This window comes from Ornithodoros turicata, chromosome 7 (genome assembly GCF_037126465.1).
Source record: "Ornithodoros turicata isolate Travis chromosome 7, ASM3712646v1, whole genome shotgun sequence".
NCBI classification, from domain to species: Eukaryota; Metazoa; Arthropoda; class Arachnida; order Ixodida; family Argasidae; genus Ornithodoros; species Ornithodoros turicata.
The window spans coordinates 26,504,587-26,528,348 of NC_088207.1; the positions used below are offsets into that span (position 1 = coordinate 26,504,587).

The 23,762-nt window shown below is 47.1% G+C and overlaps 2 protein-coding genes across 2 annotated transcripts in view; one reads left to right on the forward strand and one right to left on the reverse strand.

Annotated features, from left to right (window-relative positions):
• Positions 1-213: 213 nt before the first annotated feature.
• On the reverse strand, positions 214-1,062 carry LOC135400542 (tetraspanin-33-like). Its single transcript, XM_064632378.1, has one exon. The coding sequence runs from the start codon at positions 1,060-1,062 to the stop codon at positions 214-216; it is 849 nt and encodes a 282-aa protein (XP_064488448.1).
• Positions 1,063-2,423: 1,361 nt separating this feature from the next.
• The window catches only part of LOC135400726 (solute carrier organic anion transporter family member 74D-like), a 31,386-nt gene continuing 10,047 nt past the window's right edge, over positions 2,424-23,762 (forward strand). Inside the window, exons 1-7 of the mRNA XM_064632594.1 lie at positions 2,424-2,544; positions 4,170-4,562; positions 5,979-6,154; positions 8,007-8,037; positions 14,866-14,953; positions 20,663-20,749; positions 23,341-23,550. Coding sequence (XP_064488664.1) covers positions 2,491-2,544; positions 4,170-4,562; positions 5,979-6,154; positions 8,007-8,037; positions 14,866-14,953; positions 20,663-20,749; positions 23,341-23,550 — 1,039 coding nt within the window. The 5' untranslated portion in view covers positions 2,424-2,490. The remainder of the gene's footprint in view (positions 2,545-4,169; positions 4,563-5,978; positions 6,155-8,006; positions 8,038-14,865; positions 14,954-20,662; positions 20,750-23,340; positions 23,551-23,762) is intronic.

Here is a 23,762-nt window from a genome sequence, read left to right on the forward strand (position 1 = left end):
TTCGAGATTCTCGTCACCTACAAAAAAAAAAAAAAAAAAAAAAGAAAAAGAGAAAAGAAGAAAAAGAAACCACAGCAGACAACAAATATGCAAAACACGATTCCGATGACTGCGAACACTTTTAAGAAACATTAACAGGGTTAGAAACTTTATTGTGCCCGTTTCCACAGTGCTATGCCGCGAAGAAACAACACTCCCTGTTCAAATTATAATCTATAACGTGGAAACCGATAAGTGACCCTGACCCGAACGCACCTCTTGAGGACGTCCTCCAGGAACTCTCGATTCCGCGATTTCCTTTATGGAATGCATGAGCAAACACACAAACGTTATTCCCACAGCCAAAGTTCCCACCACCGTCCCCGTAATCGAACTCAACATTACACCGTTCTCTCTAAGTGTGCGTCTCAAAGCACTGAGGCAGCCTTCCGTGAAAATACGCCGGTACACATCACTATTTCTGGCACTGTCAGTAACGCCGTAGCCACACATGACGTTAATCAACGCTCCGCTGCGCTTACAACACGAATAGGGTACGCCGCAACGCTCACGACTGTAATTCAACTCGGAACAATTGAAGTACTGATTCAACTGCCAGTCGAGGTATCCTCTTGATGAAATGCCACAGCAATGAAGCGAGATCTGAACGGCGTTTATGAAGTCTTCCAGGTCGGGATCGTCGCGGTAGATGACGATGGCCCGACGAAGAGTTCTCTCGACGATGCGATAACTTTTCAAGTTCGCAACGCTGAAGAGGAAAATCAGCGCAGTAAAGAAGATGGTGATGATGAACAATATCACCAGGCATACCCTGTAGATGCTGAGCAGCCGTAAGTTCTCGCGGAGAGCTCCGATGCAGCCACAACTGGCAAGACAGAAAGCACCCAGACCGATCACCATGCAGACTACGGCGGGGTCGAATGTCAAGTCCACACAACGCCTGAGGATGCGTTCTTTCACAAGAAATACGTAGAGCCCGAGAAGGAACAAGGACCCTCCTAGTAGCCAGTAGATGAAGTTCATGACGATTATGGTATACTTTAAGAGGCCGTGTACGGTCATGGCTGTATCGCCGAGCAGGATCGTGTGGTGGTGAATTCAAATAAAGGGATCCCAAGCAGCACAATGTACTGAAAGTCGAGTGCAATAGGGGTGGACGGGTAGGTGGAAGACCTTGAACGAACTGGTGAAACTAAAGAACATTGATAAGACACATACCGTCCACCCCTATTGCATTCGACTTTCGGTACATTGTGCTGCTTGGGATATGACGTTCTCGCTGGCGCTTGTGTTCCGTTTTGCTAGTGGGCGTTCTCAAGGCAAGAAACGGATTAAGGTTTGATAACCCTCACGCTTCCGGAAGCTCCAGAGTTGAGATAAGAGCATGTAGCTGGTCTGGTTGAATGTCTGTCACTCGTAGCCGATAAGAGAAGATGTGTTCGGTATATTTACTGTTGTTTTCACATGATGGTTATGAAAGTTAATTTTGCCTCTTGTGCGTAGATAGGATTCCCACAGTTTCTTCGAGCCTTCGTATAGCGGCTTGGGTAAATAGACAAAAAATACAAGAAAAGGAAAAAACGCCGTCAAGTCCACGAAGGATTTCGTCAGAATAAAATTCAAACGGTCAGGAGCATGTAGGTTTGATGACTAGCTTTCGTCAGTAATAAGGCTCGTAATAAGCTCGTAATAAGCGTCGTAAGTCTCGTAATAATGCTTTTGTATAGAACCTGCGCTTCGTCAGGTGATGAAGTACAGGGCCCGCTTGTACGAAACCCTGAGTGCAACACTCAACAAGTGTTACACACAGGCCCATTGCCTGTCAATGGGCTTCAGTGAAATACTTGTTGAGTGTTGTAGATGGACGCGGACGCGGGTTGTCACTCAAGCCGGCTTGAGTGAGGACACCGAACTTGTGTGAACGGTATGGATGACATTGTTGCTTTGTACTTGAGCCATTCTTTGTGATACCCGTAATTTCATTACCTGGTAAACAGCGAGAGGGAACACCCTGGGTATCACAGTGTTTGCACTATACTCACTATTTTTGATGGGTCACGTGCACATATGGAAATGTGTTTACGTCCAGAAACTGTAGCGATTGGATAGCTGTTTTCGAGTTGGGCTGTTCGAATGGGTTAGACTGTCCAGTTGATGCAGTTAAATGCCTTGTAGATAGCATCCAGTTACGCTCATGTCGAAGAGATGCTGTGCGAAAGACTGTAACTTTCAGTAAATAATGAATATCGCCCTAGAATATCCAGTGTCGGTGCATGACAAATCTGTACAAATCTTTGGAACCTTGAAAAAGAAATGAAGCTACAATTTGTGTTGCTTGAGTGTATGGTTAGTGTTGTATGTTGGTTAGTGTTGCACCCGTGAAAGAAGAGGAGGACTACGTGATCACCAGAAAGAGCGTGAGTGAAATGTCTTCCTGTTTCTCGAGGAAGGCGAAGCGTTTGTTGTAAAAGCTTCCAATCGTTGTTGCCTATGTTGGACTCTACTAGTGACTCTGTGGCGAATCTCCTGCCGCCCAGCATGAATGTAAGTGGTGCGAGAGTCTACGAGGAACACCATTTCAACGTCCTGTTGGAGCACGTGTTGTGATGATGTCAGATGGCGTGTTCGAACCCGGCTGAGGACGCCAGGAACTTGGCGGCAGGGTACACGTTGCTCTTCCGCGGGGGACGTTAAATACGGTGTGCGGTGTGCGAGATTTCGATGCACGTTAAAGAACCTTCAGGTGGGCAAAATTAATCTACAGAACGACCACTGTTCCGTAGCTCATGATCATAGCTGTCTCACAACGCAAAGCCACGAAATATTAATATCTTCCTCTCTCGACTGCAATGCGAATAGTTTGCGGAGGTCGATCACAGAGTGCAGAGGCAACAACGAACAACGTTCAGACAAACCCACGATATTGTGCTTGGCTAGAGGTGTGCGCGGGTGTGGTTATATCCGTGGATCCTCGCGGCATCTTGGTTTCCAGATAAAAATATAACGTTTTCTGCCTCTGAGGTGCTGACGGATATCCGCATTTACTGATCCGCAAACAAGCAATAATGTCTCTGCCGACATCCTTAAAGGGAGCCATAATTGCGAGAACGTAGTTAATCCAAGATGGTGTCGAAGTGTGTCATCTCTTGCATTGCTGTTTCTTTAACTGCTAGTATTGAACAGCTGTGGGTGACATGACGTAACTGAGAAAATCTCTTAGGTGAAAAGTAAACATGTTCAACATCTTCGTCGAGGAAATGTTTTCTTACAAGCGCAATGACCGTATAGACGTGCGGTTATGCTTAATGCGGATGCGGTGCACCAATCTAAACTTTCACGGTTGCGGATGCGGTCGCGGACCTTACGTGCATGGGTACCATGCGCATGTGCATACTATCAATCTTATGCGCGATCACCTTCTATGCATAGCCTTACCGCCATATTATCGACCCCCCTCCCCACCTCGGGATCGGTAGAAGTCTAGTGCGAGTCAACAGTGGACTCAACAAGGGAGTCAACAATGCTCTCAGTAACCGTTGCAATACATTGGGTACGCACCCATGGCGTGTTCAAGGGACGCTGCAAACGGTATTGAGAACTGCCGTATGCTTTAGGGACCCCTAAGGGCTCAAGAAGACTACAGTGGTTACCGTGTATTCGCACGAGCGACATCCTCACGGAAGCTTCTAGTCGAAGAAAATACGAAAACACTCCTCACGGAGCCCAAGTTCCGTTCCGTGTTATGTTGAGCACTCACACGGTGCGGAATATCAGGGGTGGCGTACTGCACACTTAGCAGACGACACCTAGCAGACGACACCGTCAGCGTCTTTTCCTGTCGTCTGCTACGGAATATATGTGGCTGTGTCGCAGAATATTCCCCACGACGTTGAGTGCTCACGCTCACGTGGCAGCAGAAAGCTATGACGTTTTTTGCATCTTCCGCTCTAGGGTTCTGGAGAATGTCGGTCGCATGAATACTCGGTTAGTCTGATGTGCAACTCTCCGGCCATCGCAAACCTTCGCCCCCTATTCCCTCAGCTAAACAGCAATCTTTTCCACACATCACGCGCTTTAAGGTTCAGGTTCGCCTAGTCCCTTCGGATCAGGGCAGGTATCTCGAGGACACCACACTCGAAATCTAGACGAACAGTCTGTTTCCACTCCAGGTGGCGCCACAGAACCCAGGGTGTTCCTACAGGACTGGGAGCAGCAATGCGACACGGGCTAGTCTTTACCAAAAGCCTGCTGGCACGCCCCTTCAGAGACGGCCGGTAAACGACATCTTTCCAGAAACAGAGACCATGTTCCCCCTGCTGTCGGATGGCCGCTATGAGTCCTCTATGTCGAACCACGCCTTCGACAGTCCTCCCGAGTTGTCACTGAAGTCTTCCGCCAAATCTCCGTCGCCCCCGATTCACTGGAGAATGTCTAAGGCTCCGGCGCACAGCATGGTGTCTGACCGCTGGCGTACACCGCAGGAGCCGACCCAGAAAAAGAAGAGAAGCCTACCTGGCGGATTTCTCAAGCGGATATTCTGGGGCACCCCTCGAAAGTATTTCGTAAGTACACCCCGCTGCACGCATAAAGATAAAGAAAGTGCAACCTGTTTGTGCATCTACGGGAGCCACTAGTCCTTGTTTCCATTGCGCCTAATTATTTAATGAGATAAGACTAATTATCGAACTCCTAAACTATTAGTTTGAAGGCCGAGGTGTCAATTCGAAAGTTGTATTCAACCTAAGAACGGCATTGCGAACGTATCTTTCTCTCCACATGTTTGACGACAAGGAGACAACATAGTACTATTGAAATATGCCAGTCGTCCAAAAAAAGCCAGACAGCGACAGGAATCTAAGCAGTACCTCTCGATTGCAGTTCCCGATTTTCTACGACTGCCATATTTCAATTTTCCATGTTCTTATTTAGGTTCCTTGAGGCTTGTGTTGTGTTCGTCTGTTTTCGCCTCAGAACAGTTAATTTCCATTACAATGTAGTATGTGAAACGTTTCATGCATAATTTTTCATGTCATACTTACATTTGATACAAGTTATTTTCATAGTTACATTAACAGAAATATATCATAGAGATCTCCTCTAGCACCCAAAATACCCTTCGCAAACGATGGTTATCTTGCATCCATGTGGACCCATTTTCCAGGATCCACAGCAGTAAGTGGGGTAACAGACGCGTAGCAAATTGGCATGCAGAGTACCAACACGAATCCAACTCTGACATCACTCTAGGCCAATGAGGAGGCCGCGGGACAGGTCACGTGCTCATGGCTACCAATGGGAATGGCTGTATAACTCTCGCTCCTCTGACATCAGAGCTTGTCCCGGGCGTCTGTTCAACAGTCGGTATCTCGCCAAGTACGACACGTAGAGAAAGGGTTCTTCTTACTTCAACACTTTAGTGTGCAGTACAATGGATGCATGATCCAATGAACAACATACAGGGTGTTCATTCTTATATTCATTACAGGTTCTCTTTATAAAAAAAAAAAAAAAGCTATGACAGCAACGTAGATGCCGTTTTTTCAGTTGAGTTTTACAACGAGTAAGGATATTCTCTGGAAGAGTATGTAACTACACTAGATGACAGGATATCTAAAATTCATTGATTAACTCCTTAAATAGGGGGAAAAAGTGAGACAGGACAACAGGAATTTTGATTCCGGGTGATTTACATAATAAACTCGTGTCTATGCTGCTCTGATTGCTATTTACACCAACCTGCAACGAAAAAACAGAGATCGTGTATACCAAAGTGCCACGACACCTTTAGCGAAATTCTTGGCACGCAACTTTTATCCACCACTTGGACTGTAAGAGGATGTCCATTCTAGATGACCTAGCGGGAGTGCACCATTCGCTAAATGTTTGTTATATCCTCCCGCTTTTAGTCCTCATCGTCCTTGTCTCTCGATATGAGAAAAGTAACGCTGACTGATGGTAATTGAACCTTCACTGCACAGATGCCTCCTGAGACGAAAGATTCGTCTCCCGAACAGAGGTTCAGCGACGTCATTATGCGCTACCACAAGCATTCTCCGCAATCCATCCTCAGCGCCGATGGCTCCAGGACGAAAAGGGCATCGCAGCGGCTACCGGCTTCGGATGTGATTCATTCAGCGCCACCGCCCACTCACAGGTATGGGTTAACCTCCCCCTTGTAAACGGAAAGGAAAGAGAACTTCACCGCATGACGCGCTCCTTATAAACCAATATTGGAAATTATATCGTTCACTTTGCTGATTTGTTAAAGTGCCACTACGGACTAAATCTCGTGCCCTCAGAATCCTACTGAATCTCGTACAGAATCCTACCAAATTAATATTACTGAAATCTTCTTGTCTCAATTTACATTACTGCAAAATATTTCGGCTCTACGTAACGCGAAAGCTCGATAAAATTATTTTTTAAAATTTTATTTTTGAGAACTGTGACGTCATATTAGGCTCCTACGGTGCGCGCGGCTCTCATCTGGCAACATTGTTGCCCTTGGCGTCTTCCGGGGGTTCACTTTTTACACTCAGATTGGCGGAGCTCCACGTGACATATCATACGACCGGTCCGACCTTGGAGAAAACATAAAGGAGGGAGAAGACACCTCTCCCATTTTTCGCTCTTTCGATCAGCGTCACGTGACATCTCCACCACGTGACCCTCCCCGGACGCCGGCGTCGTTACTATAATATCTTCTTTCCGTGAACTAAATAACATAACGCTGTTTTCCGAGTCCGGAGTGGCACTTTAAGAGAAAGGAGTGCGTGCCCCTCACCTCAAATCAGGGGGGATAAAGGTGCCATCGTAAACTGCTTTGATTTCTGCCTTACAATTGCTTCTGCATTGAAAGGGACGGCCCCGTCCAGTAACCTACCTATAAAACCGATACTCCTATGTTGCATGTGGTGGTGGTGTTGCGACGTAGAGGGGGACGAAGTGAGGTCTGCCGGCCCATGTATGACGGCATGGCCCACTTCGCTCGACAGTGTACCCGGCTAATTCTTTTCATCCGAAAAGTGATTGGAATTAAAGCAGTTAAATAATTTTCAAGATCAGCGCTGCTTCCGCGGCCGCAGAAGTTGCGGCGGTGTGACGTCACTCCCTAAGCGGAGGAGTGAGAGTGCGACGCACAGAGGAGGAACGGTGCCCGGACGCCCCCTAACTCTCTTGGATGCCCGCACGGCCGCGGCATTCCTTTTCTCAACGTCGCGCCCTCATTGGTTCTTAGGGAGTGACGTTTTCTCGTTTTTTCAGAGAGGGAATTCTGGCAAACTCTCAACGTCCGGCGTCTGCTGTTGTTACGTATTCCATCGAGTAACAGTCAAACTACGCCACTATTTGGCGTGGGATTTTCGATGGCGTGGTCAGTGGTTGAGGAGGAATACAATGACAGTATAGTTTCGAAATCTTCTGGAACGGATGCGACCGTCCCTTTAACACCAATAATTCTTTATAGTAATAATGTACTTATGCTTTAATAATCCTTTAATAGTCTCAAAAGATGCTGCTTTCCTAATGTTTCCTTGTAAGCAATCTCTACTGTGTATATGTAGCTATATGTATTGTTACACGTATGATCGATTGGAACCCGGAAATCAACACAAGCACACTGTAATGGTACAGGAACCTCGTGGGGCTCTGGCCTTTTACGCCTAGCTCCCGTATCTCAAGGTGTCTGAAATGATACGAAACAAACCGAAATCGAGCGCTGGACGTTAGCCGTGACGAAGAAAGCCTGAGCTTGGGCTACACACACAACGCACAACAACACTGACTTCGCTCAATTGAGCTCTCGTCAGAGTCGTACATTATGAGTTGTGTGTGTCGCCCAAGTTCAGACTTTCCTCGTCGCCGATCTTACTCACCAGCTAGCCTGCATGTGCGCTATTCTGTTTCAGTGTTAGCCTTTCTGGAAATACTGGCCGCCTGAGACTTTGCATATCGTAGGAATGTATCGATCATATCTCGATAATGTGAAAATTTCCTCTTGATTACAGGAAGAAGAAGATCACTCCGAACGACAGGAAGGTACGTTGTCGAACACAAAGAAACACGGAAGAATCATCCCTCAAAATATTTATGGCGAATTCGCGCGGTCATCCTGGCGCGGTTTCCTGGCAGGTTTCTTTGCCAGATTTTGAGCACTTGTGTTCGCTTTGTCACAAACGTAACAATCTCGCGTGTTCGCGTGATGTTTCCCTGGCGCCAGGAATCAGCTAGCACTTTTTTTTTTCCCGGTCCCGATCTGGACGGGCAGCGCGTTGCCAAACTGTATCCGGTCTCGTCACATACGCACCGCGAGGTCTCGCATTGGCTCTGACTGGTCCGTCCGCAGTATACCGAAATTAACATAGGTTATAGCAGACGACGCAACCGGAATACGACCGCAATGCCCCCAGGGTGATCCTAGCGACTCAATCCGCTAGATCCCTGGCACCCATGTCCGGGTGGCAACGGCCACGTGATCCAGCGCGGACGTCAGACTGGCAGTTTCCGAGCGCTAGGCCGTGCTGCCATTAAATGTCCACGCGAATTCGCCATTAGTTTCGAAAATCGAATTAAGCCCGTCAACACTTTTTGTTGGCTGCCGAGAATCGTGTGCTAGCAATAGCGACCAATCGAGGCGCGGGATGGGCGGCGCGAAATTCAAATTTAAAACAAAGATGAAGCCGCGCGCCTCACTATTGGCCAGAAGACGTGACCTGGCAGCCGAGGGAAGGAGCATTTCTGACCCGCGAGATTGAAAGCTCTGGTGCGCACCAGGATTGCGCGACTTTTTGTGCGACTATATAACACCGGATTACAGTCCTAATTTCTTCTTCTCTTGACATATTTTTCTGGACTCCCTCAATGTTCCTTTAAACCCACTCAAACGGATATCACGGTACACTCCGAAAACAGAACTCCACCGCATAAAACAGTTCGTGCCACATAGTAGTCTAATCGTTCTTCTAATCACGTTCACTTCTAATCGTTGGCAGAGGGATGTCCCGTAACATTTTGCATACAAACGTTTATACCTATCTTACGAGGGGTGTTCAAGTCAAACCGGGACTTTTCATTTTTCGCAAAAGTAAAATGAACTTACAGGCGATAAATTAGTTTTATTTTTCAACGTAATCTCCAGCTGCACTAATGCACTTGTCCCAGCGTTTCACGAGGGCTTGGATGCCAGCAGCGTAGAAATCCTTACCGACGCGTAGCAGTCATGATCGGACCGCATTCTTGACCTCGTCGTTGCAGCTGAAGTGGCGGCCCCCAAGGAACGCCGTCAGAGGCCCTAAGAGATGGAAATCGCTGGGGGCGAGCTCTGGACTGTAAGGGGGATGTGGCAGCAACTCCCAGCCAAGTTCCTGTAAGGTGCGTGTCGTGAGATGCGCGGTATGCGGGCGTGCATTGTCCTGCAGGAGGAGGACTCCTTTGGTGATGAGGCCCGGCTTTCCGAAACTGGAGGTGTTCTTGAATGATACTGTTCAACGTTCCCGCAGAAAGGTCCGTCTTTCGAGCCAGTTCGAGACATGTTATCCGTCGGTCCTTGAGGGTCAGGCGCTCCACAAGTTGGATGTTCTCAGGACCTCTGACACTGGGCTCTGAGCCACCACGGCCGGGATCGTCCTGCACTGATGTACGGCCGTCTCGGAACCGTTTGCACCACTCAAACGCTTTCCTGCGGCTAAGTGTATCGTGGCCATACTGACCCTGAAGTCTTCTGTGACTTTCAGATGACTTTACGCCTTCATTCACGAGAAACTTCATGACAATTCGCTGTTCGATGTGCGCGCTCACCTCGTTGTCGGCCATCTTGTCTAGCACGTGTCTTCTGTTTCGCACAAACTTTGGACCACTACGTGGTGAACGCGGAGGCCTGTCGCGTGTGAAAGTGATAAAAAAGAAGTAGCGGGAGTCATTTGTACACTCAGGAGACAGAAAGTCCCGGTTTGACTTGAACGCCGTTCGTACATACACAGAAAAAGGCTAAAAGCTCATGGTAGCAACTGGACGGGCTCTGGGCTCCTCCTTGAGCATGTTATGTGCTGAAGTTCATTTTAGAAGGCAGTGCAGGAGAGATTATTGTGAGAAACGAAATAACCATGATGAGGAACGTTTGGTATTCGTGATAATCGTCGTTCGACATCGTACAAACGTGTGTGGACACTCCAATTACTCCACCCTTTGCAGTCAGCATAAACTTTGTGCTACGCTCTGAACACGTCACGCTCTGAAGGTTGTCCACTGTACAGAATGATAATGCTGTCTACTTCTGGGTTCTAGAGAGAGCAGGTCGTACGTTTGTTTATGATTATTACCACAAGTGGAAAGCGTTAACAAAAACACGCATTTTCGTCCCCAATGAGCGAAAAAGTGACAATGATAGCTGTATTACTTTCACGCAACGGAACGCAATGTTTCTTTGATTGTTTTTGAGTTTGAGTTTGATTATAGAAAAAAAAAACGGAAGATATTGAATTCGTCTTGTGTTTTTCTTTTTGTTCTTTTTGTGTTTTTTTTTTGTTTCTTCGATTGTGTTCAGCATAAACACATAGACAACTGTTTTCACACTTGCTTCATTCAAAGAGCAACAACAGACCTTTATGATCAGTAAAGTATGTTGGGAAGGCTCTTGCCGAAGATTAGGCCAATAGACGTACTGTTGCCAGTGGTCTCACCTCCGAGACTTCTCGTCTTTGTGTACGACGCCGCTCACGAGCAGCAGCGGGGCGATGCGCTTTCCACTCTCGCTCTTCAGATGACGTGCACAGGAGCGCCGCCAGAATTTTTTCCAGGGAGGAGGGGGGCCAGGGTAGAATGTTTTGGGGGGGGGGTGCTTCAACTGCGCCCACAACTACATTGTCTTGGCTCAGAAACCCTACGTTTCTGGAAGCCAGGGGGGCGACGGCCCCCCTTGCCCCCCTCTCGTGATAGCACCCATGGACGTGCGCACTTCGCGTGGCAGCACCATTTTGAAGATTCTGGTACAGTAGCTATACAAGCGCACAGCTCGGTTTATTTCCCTCTCCCTGCGCTGCGATTGGCTATTGTGCCAGCCGATGGCGGTGCTGCAGGTAATGTGACGCCGTCTGTGTGTAAGCAAGCAGGGATTTTGTGAGGCGTCAAATAACCATCCTCTCGACGTATCACTTACAGGCGTTTTGACCAGACAGACGTGAGTGGCTGTTCTCCTACCGCACTGTTAGATACATTATAAATACGGTGGTTGCTTCTGTGCAGTGTGTCTCCATTCGCTTCGTTCGCGGATTCCACATTATTTGCTCTCTGCCACGTTCGAAATATCGGCGGCTTCTGTCCTGAGGCAACTCCCTTCCTATTCCTAAGGTACAGGTTGGGTCAAAAGTTTATGGAACTCGCGAGCGACGTACTCTTCCTTCCGTGCGCGGCTGCCGGAAGGGGGTCAGTTCACTGTTTCGGAGGGATGCAAGGGTGCACTGCTAGCGACACACAGCGGTAGTTCCGGTGTCGCTTGGGTGTGCCTGGGAAGTGAAAGCTACCGCTCTATATAATTGCGTGTCAATGCGCGAAATATTCGTTACCTAAGGTTAGTGAAAGCTCGCGCTTATACCTGTCGGAAATATGACGACGCTCAAGCGCCTGTCTCCAACGCGAAATCTTGACACCGTCTCAGCTATAACATTCCAACGCATCTTGTAGGCGGGTTTGCCTGCAAACTGTGGTTTATCCAAAATCGAGCGGACAAAAGCCTGTTGCAAAAATCAACAGCTGCATGTATAAACTCAAACCACGGAGCCCCCCTGTAACATTTGGCGGAGGTGGGTGTGGGGTGGGGGACGTCTGGCGAAATCATTGCCTCCTATATATGCACACTGCGACACAGGGTTAACGAGCATAGAACAATGGGTCAGTCAACAGGAGCTACCGCCGCCTGTCGCCGCGCAACAGAAGCCGCCATGACAGGGCGCCCAGGCGCGAAGGCTCGCTTTTTGAAATTGCAATAGCCAGTCGTGGAGGTGGTGGCCTCTTGCTGCCAGTTTCACCTGCAAGACAAAAGACAACGAGAAAAGACGGAAAGGACAGTGCGTCGTCGTGTATGTCCCTGTTTGTTCCCCTGTACTGGGTTTTTTTGCTGTTTTTTCAGAGGACAGCAACATCGTTTTCCTTTTAAGAAAAAAAAAAAAGAATTTGGTGATATTGATTACCGCGTTGTTACTCTTAGACACTCCACATTTTTTAAGTAGGCAACGGAGGGAGGAAGAACCCATCCATTCATTCGGCTATAGTAAACCATGCAACAAACTGTTTAGAGAAAGCCTATAGTACAAGGGTGCGTCATAAGACTGACCAGAATTTTCTTAAATTCGCGATTTATTTTTATTTCGGAAAAGTCGTTGAATACATCTATTACTGATGGGGTCTACTCAAAGGTGGTGGTGTATCAATAATTAGTACAGTCGTTAATTAACTTTCATAATTAGTCTTTATAATTAGTGAAAATTGGTTGACCGTGTAATTGCAAAGTTGTAGAGCCCAACTCTGAGGAGTCAAGTGTTCTAGAATCGAAACTGTAGCGCTTTTCTGTGGTCTAGTAAAAAAAAAAAAAAAAAGGAAGTGCGAAAATGCACACTTCTCGAGCGTTGCAGGAGTTTTGCGGCTGCTTTCTCCTCTCCCCCTCTCGTTGTCACCCTTTCTCAACTGACATCACGCTGTTCCCCAAATCATGGTATACTCCGCTTTGTCGCCAGTAGTGAGGAGGAGGGGGACATGGGGGAAATAAGGGGGAATGCCCTTTTCTCAGCTACGTTATCACCAAAATGCCGCATTTCATTTTGTTCCCTCCATTATTACCAGCTCCGGTGGCGCAGCGGTAACGCGTGCGCTTGGAGAGTGGGAGGTCCGCGGTTCGAATCCGCGGGCCGGCTGTGCCGTCTGGGGTTTTTCCTGGGTTTCCCTCAGATGTGTAATAGGCGTATGCCGGCACAGTTCCCCTGAAGTCGGCCCATGGACGCAGCTGTCCTCCCCCCGAGCGGATTCCACTTCACCCTTTTCTCTCCTCCTCTCCACCACCTTTCCCTTCCCGAGAAACATGCCGCCTAATCAGGCAGGCAGACCTCTCGGGTTCCTCCCAACGACACTCCTCCTCCTCCCCTCCATTATCTGGTCTGACCTGCTCAGCACCCCCCAGGACACAGTTCGCGATTTCATCTGATAACAGTGAGTTTTACTATCTTGTATACCATCGCCTTTGAGTACTTGGGATAGCGTTGGCTGTACTGAGCACGCGCAAAACAAAGAGAGCTCAGCGCATTGCGCAGAGTCACCACGCTATCCCTTACGGTACGCAAAGGCTGCAGCGTACGACAATACTAAAAGTCACTAATGTCACGCGATAAAGCTGCCTCTCCATAACTTCCAAACGCCACGCAGATAACAAAAATAAAATCACTGATTCCGCTGCTCGATCAGTGTAGTACGTTCTTCCAGGTTTTAACAAAACAAAAAATATCGACTGGGACACTAGGAAGCTGGGACTGCCCCATGCTTTGAGGAACACCCTGTTGTCAGTTGAAAAAGGGTGACAGCGAGAGGGGGTAAGAAAAAGCGGCCGCAAAACTCGCGCAACGCTCGAAAATTGTTCATTTTCGGCTATTTTTTACCAGGGCACGGAAAAGCGCTGCGGTTTCGATTCTTGCGGACTAGACTCCTCAGGGTAGCGCTCTACAACTTTGCAATAGACCGGTCAACCTATGTTGACTAATTATAAAGATTAATTATGAAAGTTAATTAACGGCTGCACTAATTACCGATGCACCACCACCTTTTTGTAGGCCTCATCGGGAATATATGCATTCAAGGACTTTTCCGAAAGAAAAACAAATCGTGAATTTAAGAAAATTTTGGTCAGTTTTACAGTAACGCACCTTGTATATAGCTTCAAGCGAACGCATCCAGACTGAGTCGTTATCCTGCCAGTAAGAACGGAGAGAGCTAAAAAATTGAGAAAGAAAACGTCTCTTGACCATGTTTGACGATCGTATCGTAGTTAAATCTGGATGGATGGGATTCATGAGAAAAACGGTATCTGGTAAATATTAGAAAATGTGCAAGGAGAATTTTCCAATATCCTGCTGCAGTTCGTACTTGTTTTTTTCTTTCGCTTTAGTAACTACAATAAGATTAAGACATGTTAGTGATTCAACTTGACCCCTAGCGCTACCGAAATATAATTACTATTACCAGCGAAATGCTGAGCTCGCCTCCTCGTGGGTTTCACGCGCATACTTCAGCACTTATACGACAATGTGAGAAGAGTGGACTGCTTCGGCGAAATATACAAAGCAACACGTGTTTTGTTCTTTTTGTGCGTGCATGTGTGCACTAGCTGGTAAAATGTGTAAACCTGTGGTGCCGCGCGAGCAAAAAGTCTGGGAAACTTTTCTTGGGAAAGCTCATACCCCAATTTCGTCGATAAAGAGAAGGCCGTGCGTGTTTTATTACTCCGGTCCCAGGTGTGTGTAATGATTGAGCAAATAAGTAAGTGGAAAGCGATCTGATGTAATGAACTTGTAAGTAACGTTTCCTTGAGCAACAGGAGACACGAACGTACGAACTCAAACCAGTCTCCTTTGGTGAGTCACCTTTCTCGTGCCTACAGTGCTTCCTGTGGAATAAACCTTGAATTTTGCTGGTTAGAGTTCGCCCCTTCGTGTCTCTTGTCTCCGTGTCTCCTCATGCTCATGGAAACGTTGCGAACAAGTGTGTAATGACTTCGGTGATCAACGTTGTGCACACACACACACAAAAAAAGAAAAAAAAAGAGGAAGAAGAAACAGACAAACACTATCCTCGTACGCTCATTGTAACGGTGAATGTAATGAAATGCAGATGGTGTACGCGAAGATCCTACAGGACGCCCTCAACAACCAGGATCCAAACACTTCAGCCCTTGTGGTGACTCCGGATCCGGAAACCGGTTGGTTCCTGGTTTCCTTTCACGTTTGGTTCAAGCACGAGCAACACCCGCTCAGAGATGCAATTTCCATGAAACGTTTCCAAAAACCAGGCGCCACGTACTTTGTCCAAGGTGGTACAGGAACTTTACAATGAGCATTGCTCATTGTCTTCTGGAACTGTTTGCACTAGAAGGGTTATAAAGGTATGCCCAGACTTTAGTTTCTGTTCGCAGGTGCACTATACGTCTATTGGTTTCCACAATCCCATACCAGTTATCTTTAGTGCCACGAATTTGAAATGCGTTCCTCCTGTCTTCGACAAACATGCATGGCTATGGTTCTGCCCAGGATGTTGGTAAACCAGCTTCGCTACCATGTCGGTGGTTCACAATAATACACATGTCTTCCTGTTGCTTTGGGTTCTATAAACTGATACTTGGACGCTTCAATGAACTCCTGGGGAACACAGCTGGGCTGCAATTCAAGCGAATGAGCTAAGGCAAGGCGGCAGAGGTCCCATGTCAAAATGTCCCATGAACAATGTGCACAACGTCCATGTACAGATACCGACGCCGATTTCCAGCTAACTTTGTAGAGTTCTATGTAATTGGGACCGTATCAACGTCTTTGCGGATAACGAATTCTCCAAAACCCGTTATTACCGGTTACCGTATTATGGGAAAAGGGGTACATGATCGTATTCAGTTCACTGCAAGTGAACACCTCATCGGTGTTCCAAATTCAGGATTATCCCGAGTTATGTGCCGTGTTCATGTGTGCCCGATGACGAACTATCTCTCTGTTAAATATAGCATCGAGTGCCTTTAAGGCCACGATGTACTCACTAAAAAACGTATTTGCCAACAATATGGTCATGGGCGCCGTTGAGGGGGGGGGGGCAAGGGGGCACTTGCCCCCCCCCCCCTCTGGCTCAGTCCTTTTTATTGTTTTTCGTGACTTTGCCAGAGCCCTGCCGACGTGGTCAAGGCTGCACATCTCTGAAGGTTTCCGCCGTCATTCTTGTACTTTTCTTTTTCGTTCCGTCGCCCACAAACAGACCACGACCTGTCGTAAATTATGTGGGACTGTACAGTGGCGCCCGTGTCCGAGATCTTGCCCCTCCCTGAAAAATTGCCTAGCGGCGCCCCTGAATATGGTATTTTCGAACATCCCTATCACACCCAGTTCCTCAATGGCTTTATAGCAGAGGAGTACTTATCGATGTATAGCACGATAAGCGTGGGCTTTTAACGTGTCTACGTGCCTAAGATAAGCGAAGCGCTTTCTATGCACGCCGGTCTCCTGTACCTGTTGCAGACACGCCGTTATCAGAGTCCGTCGGGTCCAATACAGCGATAGCTCGTCCACGTGAGCACTACACGTTACTTCGAAGAGGCATCGCGGCTGAGAATGACGACCGAGTTGAGAACAATCCCCGACGGAACTTCAATAAGGAGCACTAGCACACACCGGAACGCCAGGACACGGCAAGACTACGCGGAAGAAGAAGAACTGTACCAATGCACGCTAGGAGGACTGAGGCTACCTTGTCTGCAAGGCTTCGCACAGCCGAAGTTCTTCTTACTTTTGTTCTGCGCCCTCGGCATCCTCCAGGGTGCATACCGTACGTACTTCATTGGAATTCTGTCGACGATCGAACGTCGATTCGCAGTTTCTTCCAAGACCATGGGATTGGTCCTGGCGGCCGAAAACATCAGTCCGGTAATGGCCGTTGTAACAGGATATTACGGAAGCAGTACGGACTACAACAAACCGCTGTGGTTGTTTGTGGGTATGAGTGCTGTGGCAGTGAGCTGTGGTTTGTGCACACTTCCTCATTTCATATTTGGTTACGGGTCACACATACTGACTCATCCGGGTCCGCATACGGTGCCAGATGCGTTGGGACATGAGTTTTGTAGCAGTGTGAATCGGAGTCTGTTTCAGGATTGTTTGACAGACATCAGTGTCGGTGCTGACGCGACTATTTTGATAATGTTCCTGGGGAACCTGCTGAATGGTTTTGGTTCTGCTACCTTTTACATCGTCGGGATTTCGTACATTGATGCGAACGTGAAGAAAAAGGATTCGCCCATGTATTTCGGTAAGTATGACAGTAGTGTAGGTGCCTTGTGAAGCGCTTAGTGACAGTGTGAGGAAGAAGTAAGACGCAATAAAGCGAGTGAGTGTTTTTCGCAAGAAACATGATTGAGCTAGATAATTTGAGCGTGATCAGTTTTTTCTTGGTCCTGTTATTTTGGTATGACATCAACCAATCGCTCCACTACCAGGTGGAAAGTCCAGTTCCTAAAAGGTAGAATTACAATAAAATGTTTGTTTGGACTTCCCGCACTTCTCTTGCTTGCCATTACTATTGTAAGGATGTCAAGCTTTCTCCTCGTTTTTCGCCTCACCTGTGATTCACAAACAAGAATGCTATCTAACATCACGCAGTAGGATGTTCCATGATGATGATGATGATTGGAGTTCTTATAGCGCATAGACAACTAAGGATATAGGGAGTCACACCCTGGCCGATGCTCCAGAAGGCGCGTCCCAAGTTTTACAATAATAGGAGCGTTTCCGAGGTTACCCAGGTGTTATATTTCACTTTTTTTTCATATCCAAGCTTCTAACGGTGCGATTACAGTTTAGTTTTATATCAATACCAAGACACAGTGCTAATATACGTATGCTATGCTTTATATTTATGCTCAGATATTCTCTTACTATTACGAATGCTGATCAGAGGCTTCTTGCTTTAAAGCGCTAGGGCAAAAATGCTTAAGTATAAGTAGTACTGCACTTTACTCCAAAATACAGGTTTAAATTTGATTCCTGTCTTCCGCCTAGGAAATCTGTGGAAAGCGTTTAACGCCAGGAAGACCGGGTGACAACCTAGTAAGGGTAAGGGCGAAACTGCCTCTGTACGTGGGCAATACTCATCGCGGTAATTCGTGGCCAGTGTCTCTTTGCTCGGCAACAGAGAAGGAAGGAAGGACCTTTCTGCTTAGAGTGCCACTATGGTCTAAAACAAAGTATATTTTTTTTATTTTATGCTATAAATCAACTTTGCCCAACCACACAGAACACAAAGTATAAAACGTCTTTAGTGAACATTACGCGCTTCCACGAATTTTCGAAAGAAGCCGCGAAATTCCAGGGTTTCGGATTCTTTAGCAGTAGATGACGTCATTGAGGGTTGGCTTCCCTCTCCTAGCAACAGTACGACCGTCTCCGCTCTTCACCCATTGTTGGAAGCCCGCCAGCAACTGTGGTGAGGAGATGGAAATCGACCTTCGGAGAGCCATGGCACGAAAACCGATCCGAAAACTGCCCGAACCGAAATCGGGACCGAACTGCAAGCCGAAGTTCGGCCAATGACTTCCGACCTTTGAGCACATACCCTTTCTACCATCCAGCTCAAATGAGATAATCCCTGTATTCGTTAGGTGTAAAAGTCGCACACACACAGCAACAGTCGACCCGATTGATACGTCATTGTTGCTATGGTTCTCCCTCCGGCTGAATCATAGAAATCATAAGTAGACAGGCTAGAAGAAAAGCTGGGGGAGAGTGTAATGGTGGACAGCAAAGGAGTTGTACGGAGGGAAGACCCTCTCTCAATGTCCAAGTCCGGGAGGTGCCATGATCGATATTGTGGATTCGGTCGGATTCGGCCACATCCTTTCCACGTGTGAAGACCAGGCGCGTTCGGCGCAATGGTATCCAATCCAATGCAAGTCGCTTCCGCTGGGCTCCGCTTGCTATGCCGTGTGCGCGAAGTGTGTTTGTTTTGTCTGTCATCACCTGTGCGCTTGGATTCCGTAGGGAAAGAGTATCGTATGGTTTAAACCTTGTGCTGCGACATGAAAAAACGGCACACGGAGCTCGTAGGAGACACCGTTCGTAACAAGCTAGGCCTACCGCATCCATCATGGCTGCTCACATGTTCCGATGCCGCCCTTCGCTGGCTTGGTTTCTAGTTATTATGAGAGTTCTATGGGTTGAATAGCCACTGTATGCTTGCTACTTTTTCGATTTTGCGTCACTTCTCATTTCGAAGTAGAAATCTGGCTAGACCACATCGAGTCGAATTCGAGTCGGAATTCGGGTCTCGGAAAAAAGTTCGGTCTCGAATTCGGTTCGGAAAGGATTCGGACGCTTTTCGGGCCATGCGGTTCATGCTTTATCCTTTATTCGCTCAAAACAGACGTATTCTTACAAGAAAAAAAAAAAAAAAAAAAACTATCCCGCACACTGAAGCAAAGTGTGAAAAAAGACCATTACTAAAGGTGTAATACCGACATACACCACATTTTATCCCGCGTCGATCATTAAGGGTGTAAAGTGAGGTGCTGAAAGAAGTGTTTATGCGTCCGATGCACCTTTTAAAGAAGCTAACGGGGATGCGCATTGCCTTTACCTACTTGCATTACGTATACGTTTCGATAGTTTTTGTCTGCGTATGGCAGAGGTGAAGTTTTGAGAAGTCACGTGATGAAGTGTCCGTCCATTCACAAGGCCGCAATAAGAGGCCATTCGTAGACTGGATTGGATCCACATCAGAAACCACGTGTGACTCAACCTTGAAATGTTACCCCCTAATTACAAAGAGGGACCAACAAGGTCGCTCCACAGGCAATGGGGGAGAGAGGGAAAGTGGGAAGCTGCGCAGGCAGCTGACCTACTTGCATACCGCAAACGCCGGTCTTAAAAATTGCACAACAGTGCTGTGGCCGCATGCAAGCATGTGTTTTGTACTACAAAGAAACATTTTTTTCTTCCAGGCAAGGGGTCTGAATAAGCCTAAGTATTTTTTTATTTTTTACTTCTCGTATTGAGCGCGCTTTAGAAGGATGCACTCCGCGTTCTCTACAAGAGGGTACTCACTGCGGAGGGGTGGGGGGTCACACAGTGCTTATCGTTTTCCACAACAGAGGCCGCTAGTTGCGGGTCTGCTCCTTTTGGACTCAATCTAGATATTCAGCATCGTGTCAAAGAAAGACATCAGATATAGAGTGTTTCACCAGAAGTGATAAGAAATTCTAACTGGCGACGTACCCGCTTTCGGCAATTACCTTTTGTGGACTTTTGCCGCCATTTAGGAAGGCTTTGGACAATTTTCAATTCAGGGAAATTTATTTTAACTTTGAAAATTGACAAGCGGACCTCACTTTTTTCTACAGAACTACAAAGTCCTCGACGGATTACCGCAGACTCAACAAAAGCTATGCGCAGTATTGCGACAGAAATAAAAAAAGTGAAACTTATGCTTTAGCCACGCCTGCTTGATTTTCGCAAAGAAGTGCACGCCAAATGTGCGTCTAGACCCAAGCAGCACAATGTCTAAAGCGGAAATTTTACGAATTTTTTCCGACTATTTCTCTTGCGATACTGTGCATAGTTTTTGTTGGGGCTGTGGTTATTCGTGTATGACGTCATATTTCTGTAAAAACAAGTGAGATTCACTTGGCAATTTTCAAAGTTTAATTGAAAAAATAAATTCCCCGCAATTCAAAATTGTTCAGAGCCTTCCTTAATGGTGCCAAAAGTCCCCAAAAGGTAATTGCCGAAAGTCCCACAATCCTCCGGCGAGTACGTCGCCAGTTAGAATTTTTTTTTTTAACGTTAGGTCACACACCCTGTATATTAAAAAAAAGCGTCACAATGACCAGTCTTCTTCCGCTATCTGGTCTTGTTCAATAAATGTTCTCTTTTTGTTGCAGGCACGATGTTCGCGTTGCGCCTCTTTGGCCCATCAGCAGGATTTTTCCTTTCCTCGTACTGCTTGTCGCACTACGAAAACCCCTACGGTGAGTGGACCGAAGTGTTGCCGACGTTGTCTGTTGCAACAGTGCCACAAATTAATATACAGTCAAACTCCTTTATAGCGAACACCTTTTTAACGAAAATACCACTACAACAAATTTTTTTGCGGTCCCGCTGGAGCCCTATTGGTCCAATAATGGACATCCTTGTTAACGAAAATACCTTTACTGCGATTTTTTTTTTTTTTTTTTGTCCCCTGAGTTTCGTTGTAAAGGAGTTTGACTGTATAAAGAAGCAGCGAAAGCGCACCCAATAGATTTTTCGTTTTCTTCTTTTCGTTTTTCTTTTTCTTTTCGTCTTTTTTTTTTGTGTGTGTGTGTCTGGCTGCAAATGGCTTGGAGCAAATACCACGCGTTCTTGCACAAGAGCAATAATTGTAACTGACCTGTAGCGCGTGAGAGAGAGCTTGATGCGCTACAGAACGCACCCTGGTGTCCTTCAAAGAGCCCGTAAGAGAATGAGTGAGGTCCCCGGGTGGCACAGTTGTTGTTGTTGGTATGGGGGTAGGGAAGGTGCCGCTGAGGAGGAAGCGAGGTGGATCGCTCGCTACGCTTCTTCTACGTCACAACGTGCTCTCTACGTCACTGCAGTAGATGGAACCGTGCCTCTGACGTCACGCTGCTCCTCTCGCACAATATTTTTCGGGGTGTTTTGTGTTTTAATAAATTGATTTGTGCACATGATAAGACAGTCTAGCGAATATGTTTCGGTGACGACGACGACAATGACAAATATTTTGCAAGGCCGCTCCTGTTAGACTAATTGATGAGTTAATTATGCAGGGGGAATATATTTATTAAAAGAAAAAGCAATGGAAAAGGGGAAAAAGGGAGAAGGTCAGCCAAACGGAGTATATCGGCTTGCTATTCCGCAAGTAAGTAATCAGAAAATAAATTAAAAAAGATAACTTTTTAAGTATAAAAGAAGATGAAAGAAAAAAACAGAACAAGTAATGTGCATGAGGGTGAGGTGGTGAGAACTGAGCACTGACGAATGAGATGACACAAGACTTGAGTTCACAGGCTGTGCATGAAACCTGTGTCGCTGAGGAATGCCAGGACTGCTTTGGTCACAGACCTCCGTGCCGGATGTCGTACTGTGCCGACTAAAGTGGCCAAAGGAAAGTCCGCATCTCGAGAAGGCGTCGTTGAGGGTGGCTCGATGTGTGTCGAATCTGGGGCAGACGAGGAGAAGATAGAGAATATAAGCTTCAACAGAGCAAGTAGGGCATTTCGGCGAGTGGAGAAGACCTGTCTTATAGAGAAGCAACGGGGTTCTGGCGACATTCAGTCGTAGATGGCGTAAAATTGTCTCTTCTCTTTGCGAGCAGTGTCAACAAATCAATGCGGGTTGAAGCACCGGAGGAGATCGTTGAATCGGACAGCGCCCTCTTGGAACTGTCGAGTGCCGCTGTGGCGGAGCCGGCGTTCTGCAATCGACATGCTGAGGTCGAAAGTGGTAGTGGACAGCTAGTCAAGGGCATCCCCATGGGCACGATGTGCTATGGTCTCTGCGGGGATGTTTCCGTGCAGGCCGGTGTGACTGGGTACCCATTGGAAGCATAGAGGACAGGACAGAAGCTGGTCGTATGTTGCGATTGTCATGTTATTTATGCAGGCCGATTGTCATTAAGCAGGCTTTCGCGCAATGTGCTACACGTTTGGAGATAGAGGAGTGGGTGGGGTGGGGGTGGGGGGTAATGGTAGGATCGGCTCACCGTTGTTGGCCACATAGAAGTGGGCGTCGTCACGACTATAGCCAAAACAAAAAAATCGGATGGAGGATGAGGGGAGGATGAGGATGCGTAGAGGGCGCGTGAGTTAGTCGGGGAGTGCAAAGAACTTCACCGCGTAACACGCTTCTAGTCAGTCACCATTCCGAACGACGCGGTTCTCTCTCCTGAGTTGTTGAGAGTGGAAGGCGTGCACCTATTGCCGTTACTTTTCTTTTATTTTTTGCACTAGCTGCAAATAGTAATAAGCCTTGTTTTCAGAAAGTCAGGAGGCAGAACAATATCATTCTGAACGACAGCTTGGCTTTGGGCGGTGTTAGGTGGTGAACTTGATGGAGAGGCAAGTCGTTGAAATGTAGACACTAGCCTAGCGTAGTTGTTAGCGCACTCCACATGCAATCTCGAGGTACATAGTTCGATTCCTGCTACTGTCTGTCTTTTTCGACGACTACCATATTTCAACTGTTGTATATGGCGAAGTTCGAAATGCCACCCATATACGCGTCGTCGTCGTTGTAGCACAGTGAAGAATGCACAAGTTATGTTATTCTTTTCTAGCTGTTATCTTGTATAACATCAAATTGCTTATTCATAAAATCAACAACATAACGTCATAACAATGGACCTTTTTCACACTTGCGTCGTATCCTAGCGGCTGTTCAGCGAAACACGATTGGCGCGCGCCAGTGCACAGCCTGCGCCATATTGGCGCGATCTATTGAATATGTAGGGAACTGTCTTCGTCGCCGTTAGGGGTCACAGAACATGTGCGGAAGCGTTGTGAAAAAGGTTCATTGTATAACACCAAAACGGTTCATCGAGTGAAATGTTTCCCCCCTGCAGTTGAGCCCATGATTGAAAAGTCAGATCCCCGATGGGTCGGTGCCTGGTGGATGGGATACATGTTGCTCGGTCTCATGGCGGCATTGTTATCTACACCTTTGCTCCTGTTCCCAAGGAGACTTGTCAGATCTCCCGGAGACGAAGCGTCATCTGCATCCAAGTTGACGCCCATCCTTCCAAGCTACAATCCCGAAGATACGGATGGAAATGGTTAGTATGAGGTGATCAAGATGCAGTAAACTGGCTCATCCGGGTGAAAAGGTGCAATAAAGAGTGTGCACAGTGTAATAAATTGTCCAATAATTAGGGTCAATCGGGCCACGCAAAAAAGTAACAAAGGGACACTGAAGTGCAAAATCTTTCATTCTCGGGATGAAGGATTTCGTTACCTTGACATGAATGCAAAAGGAACGGGATTCCTT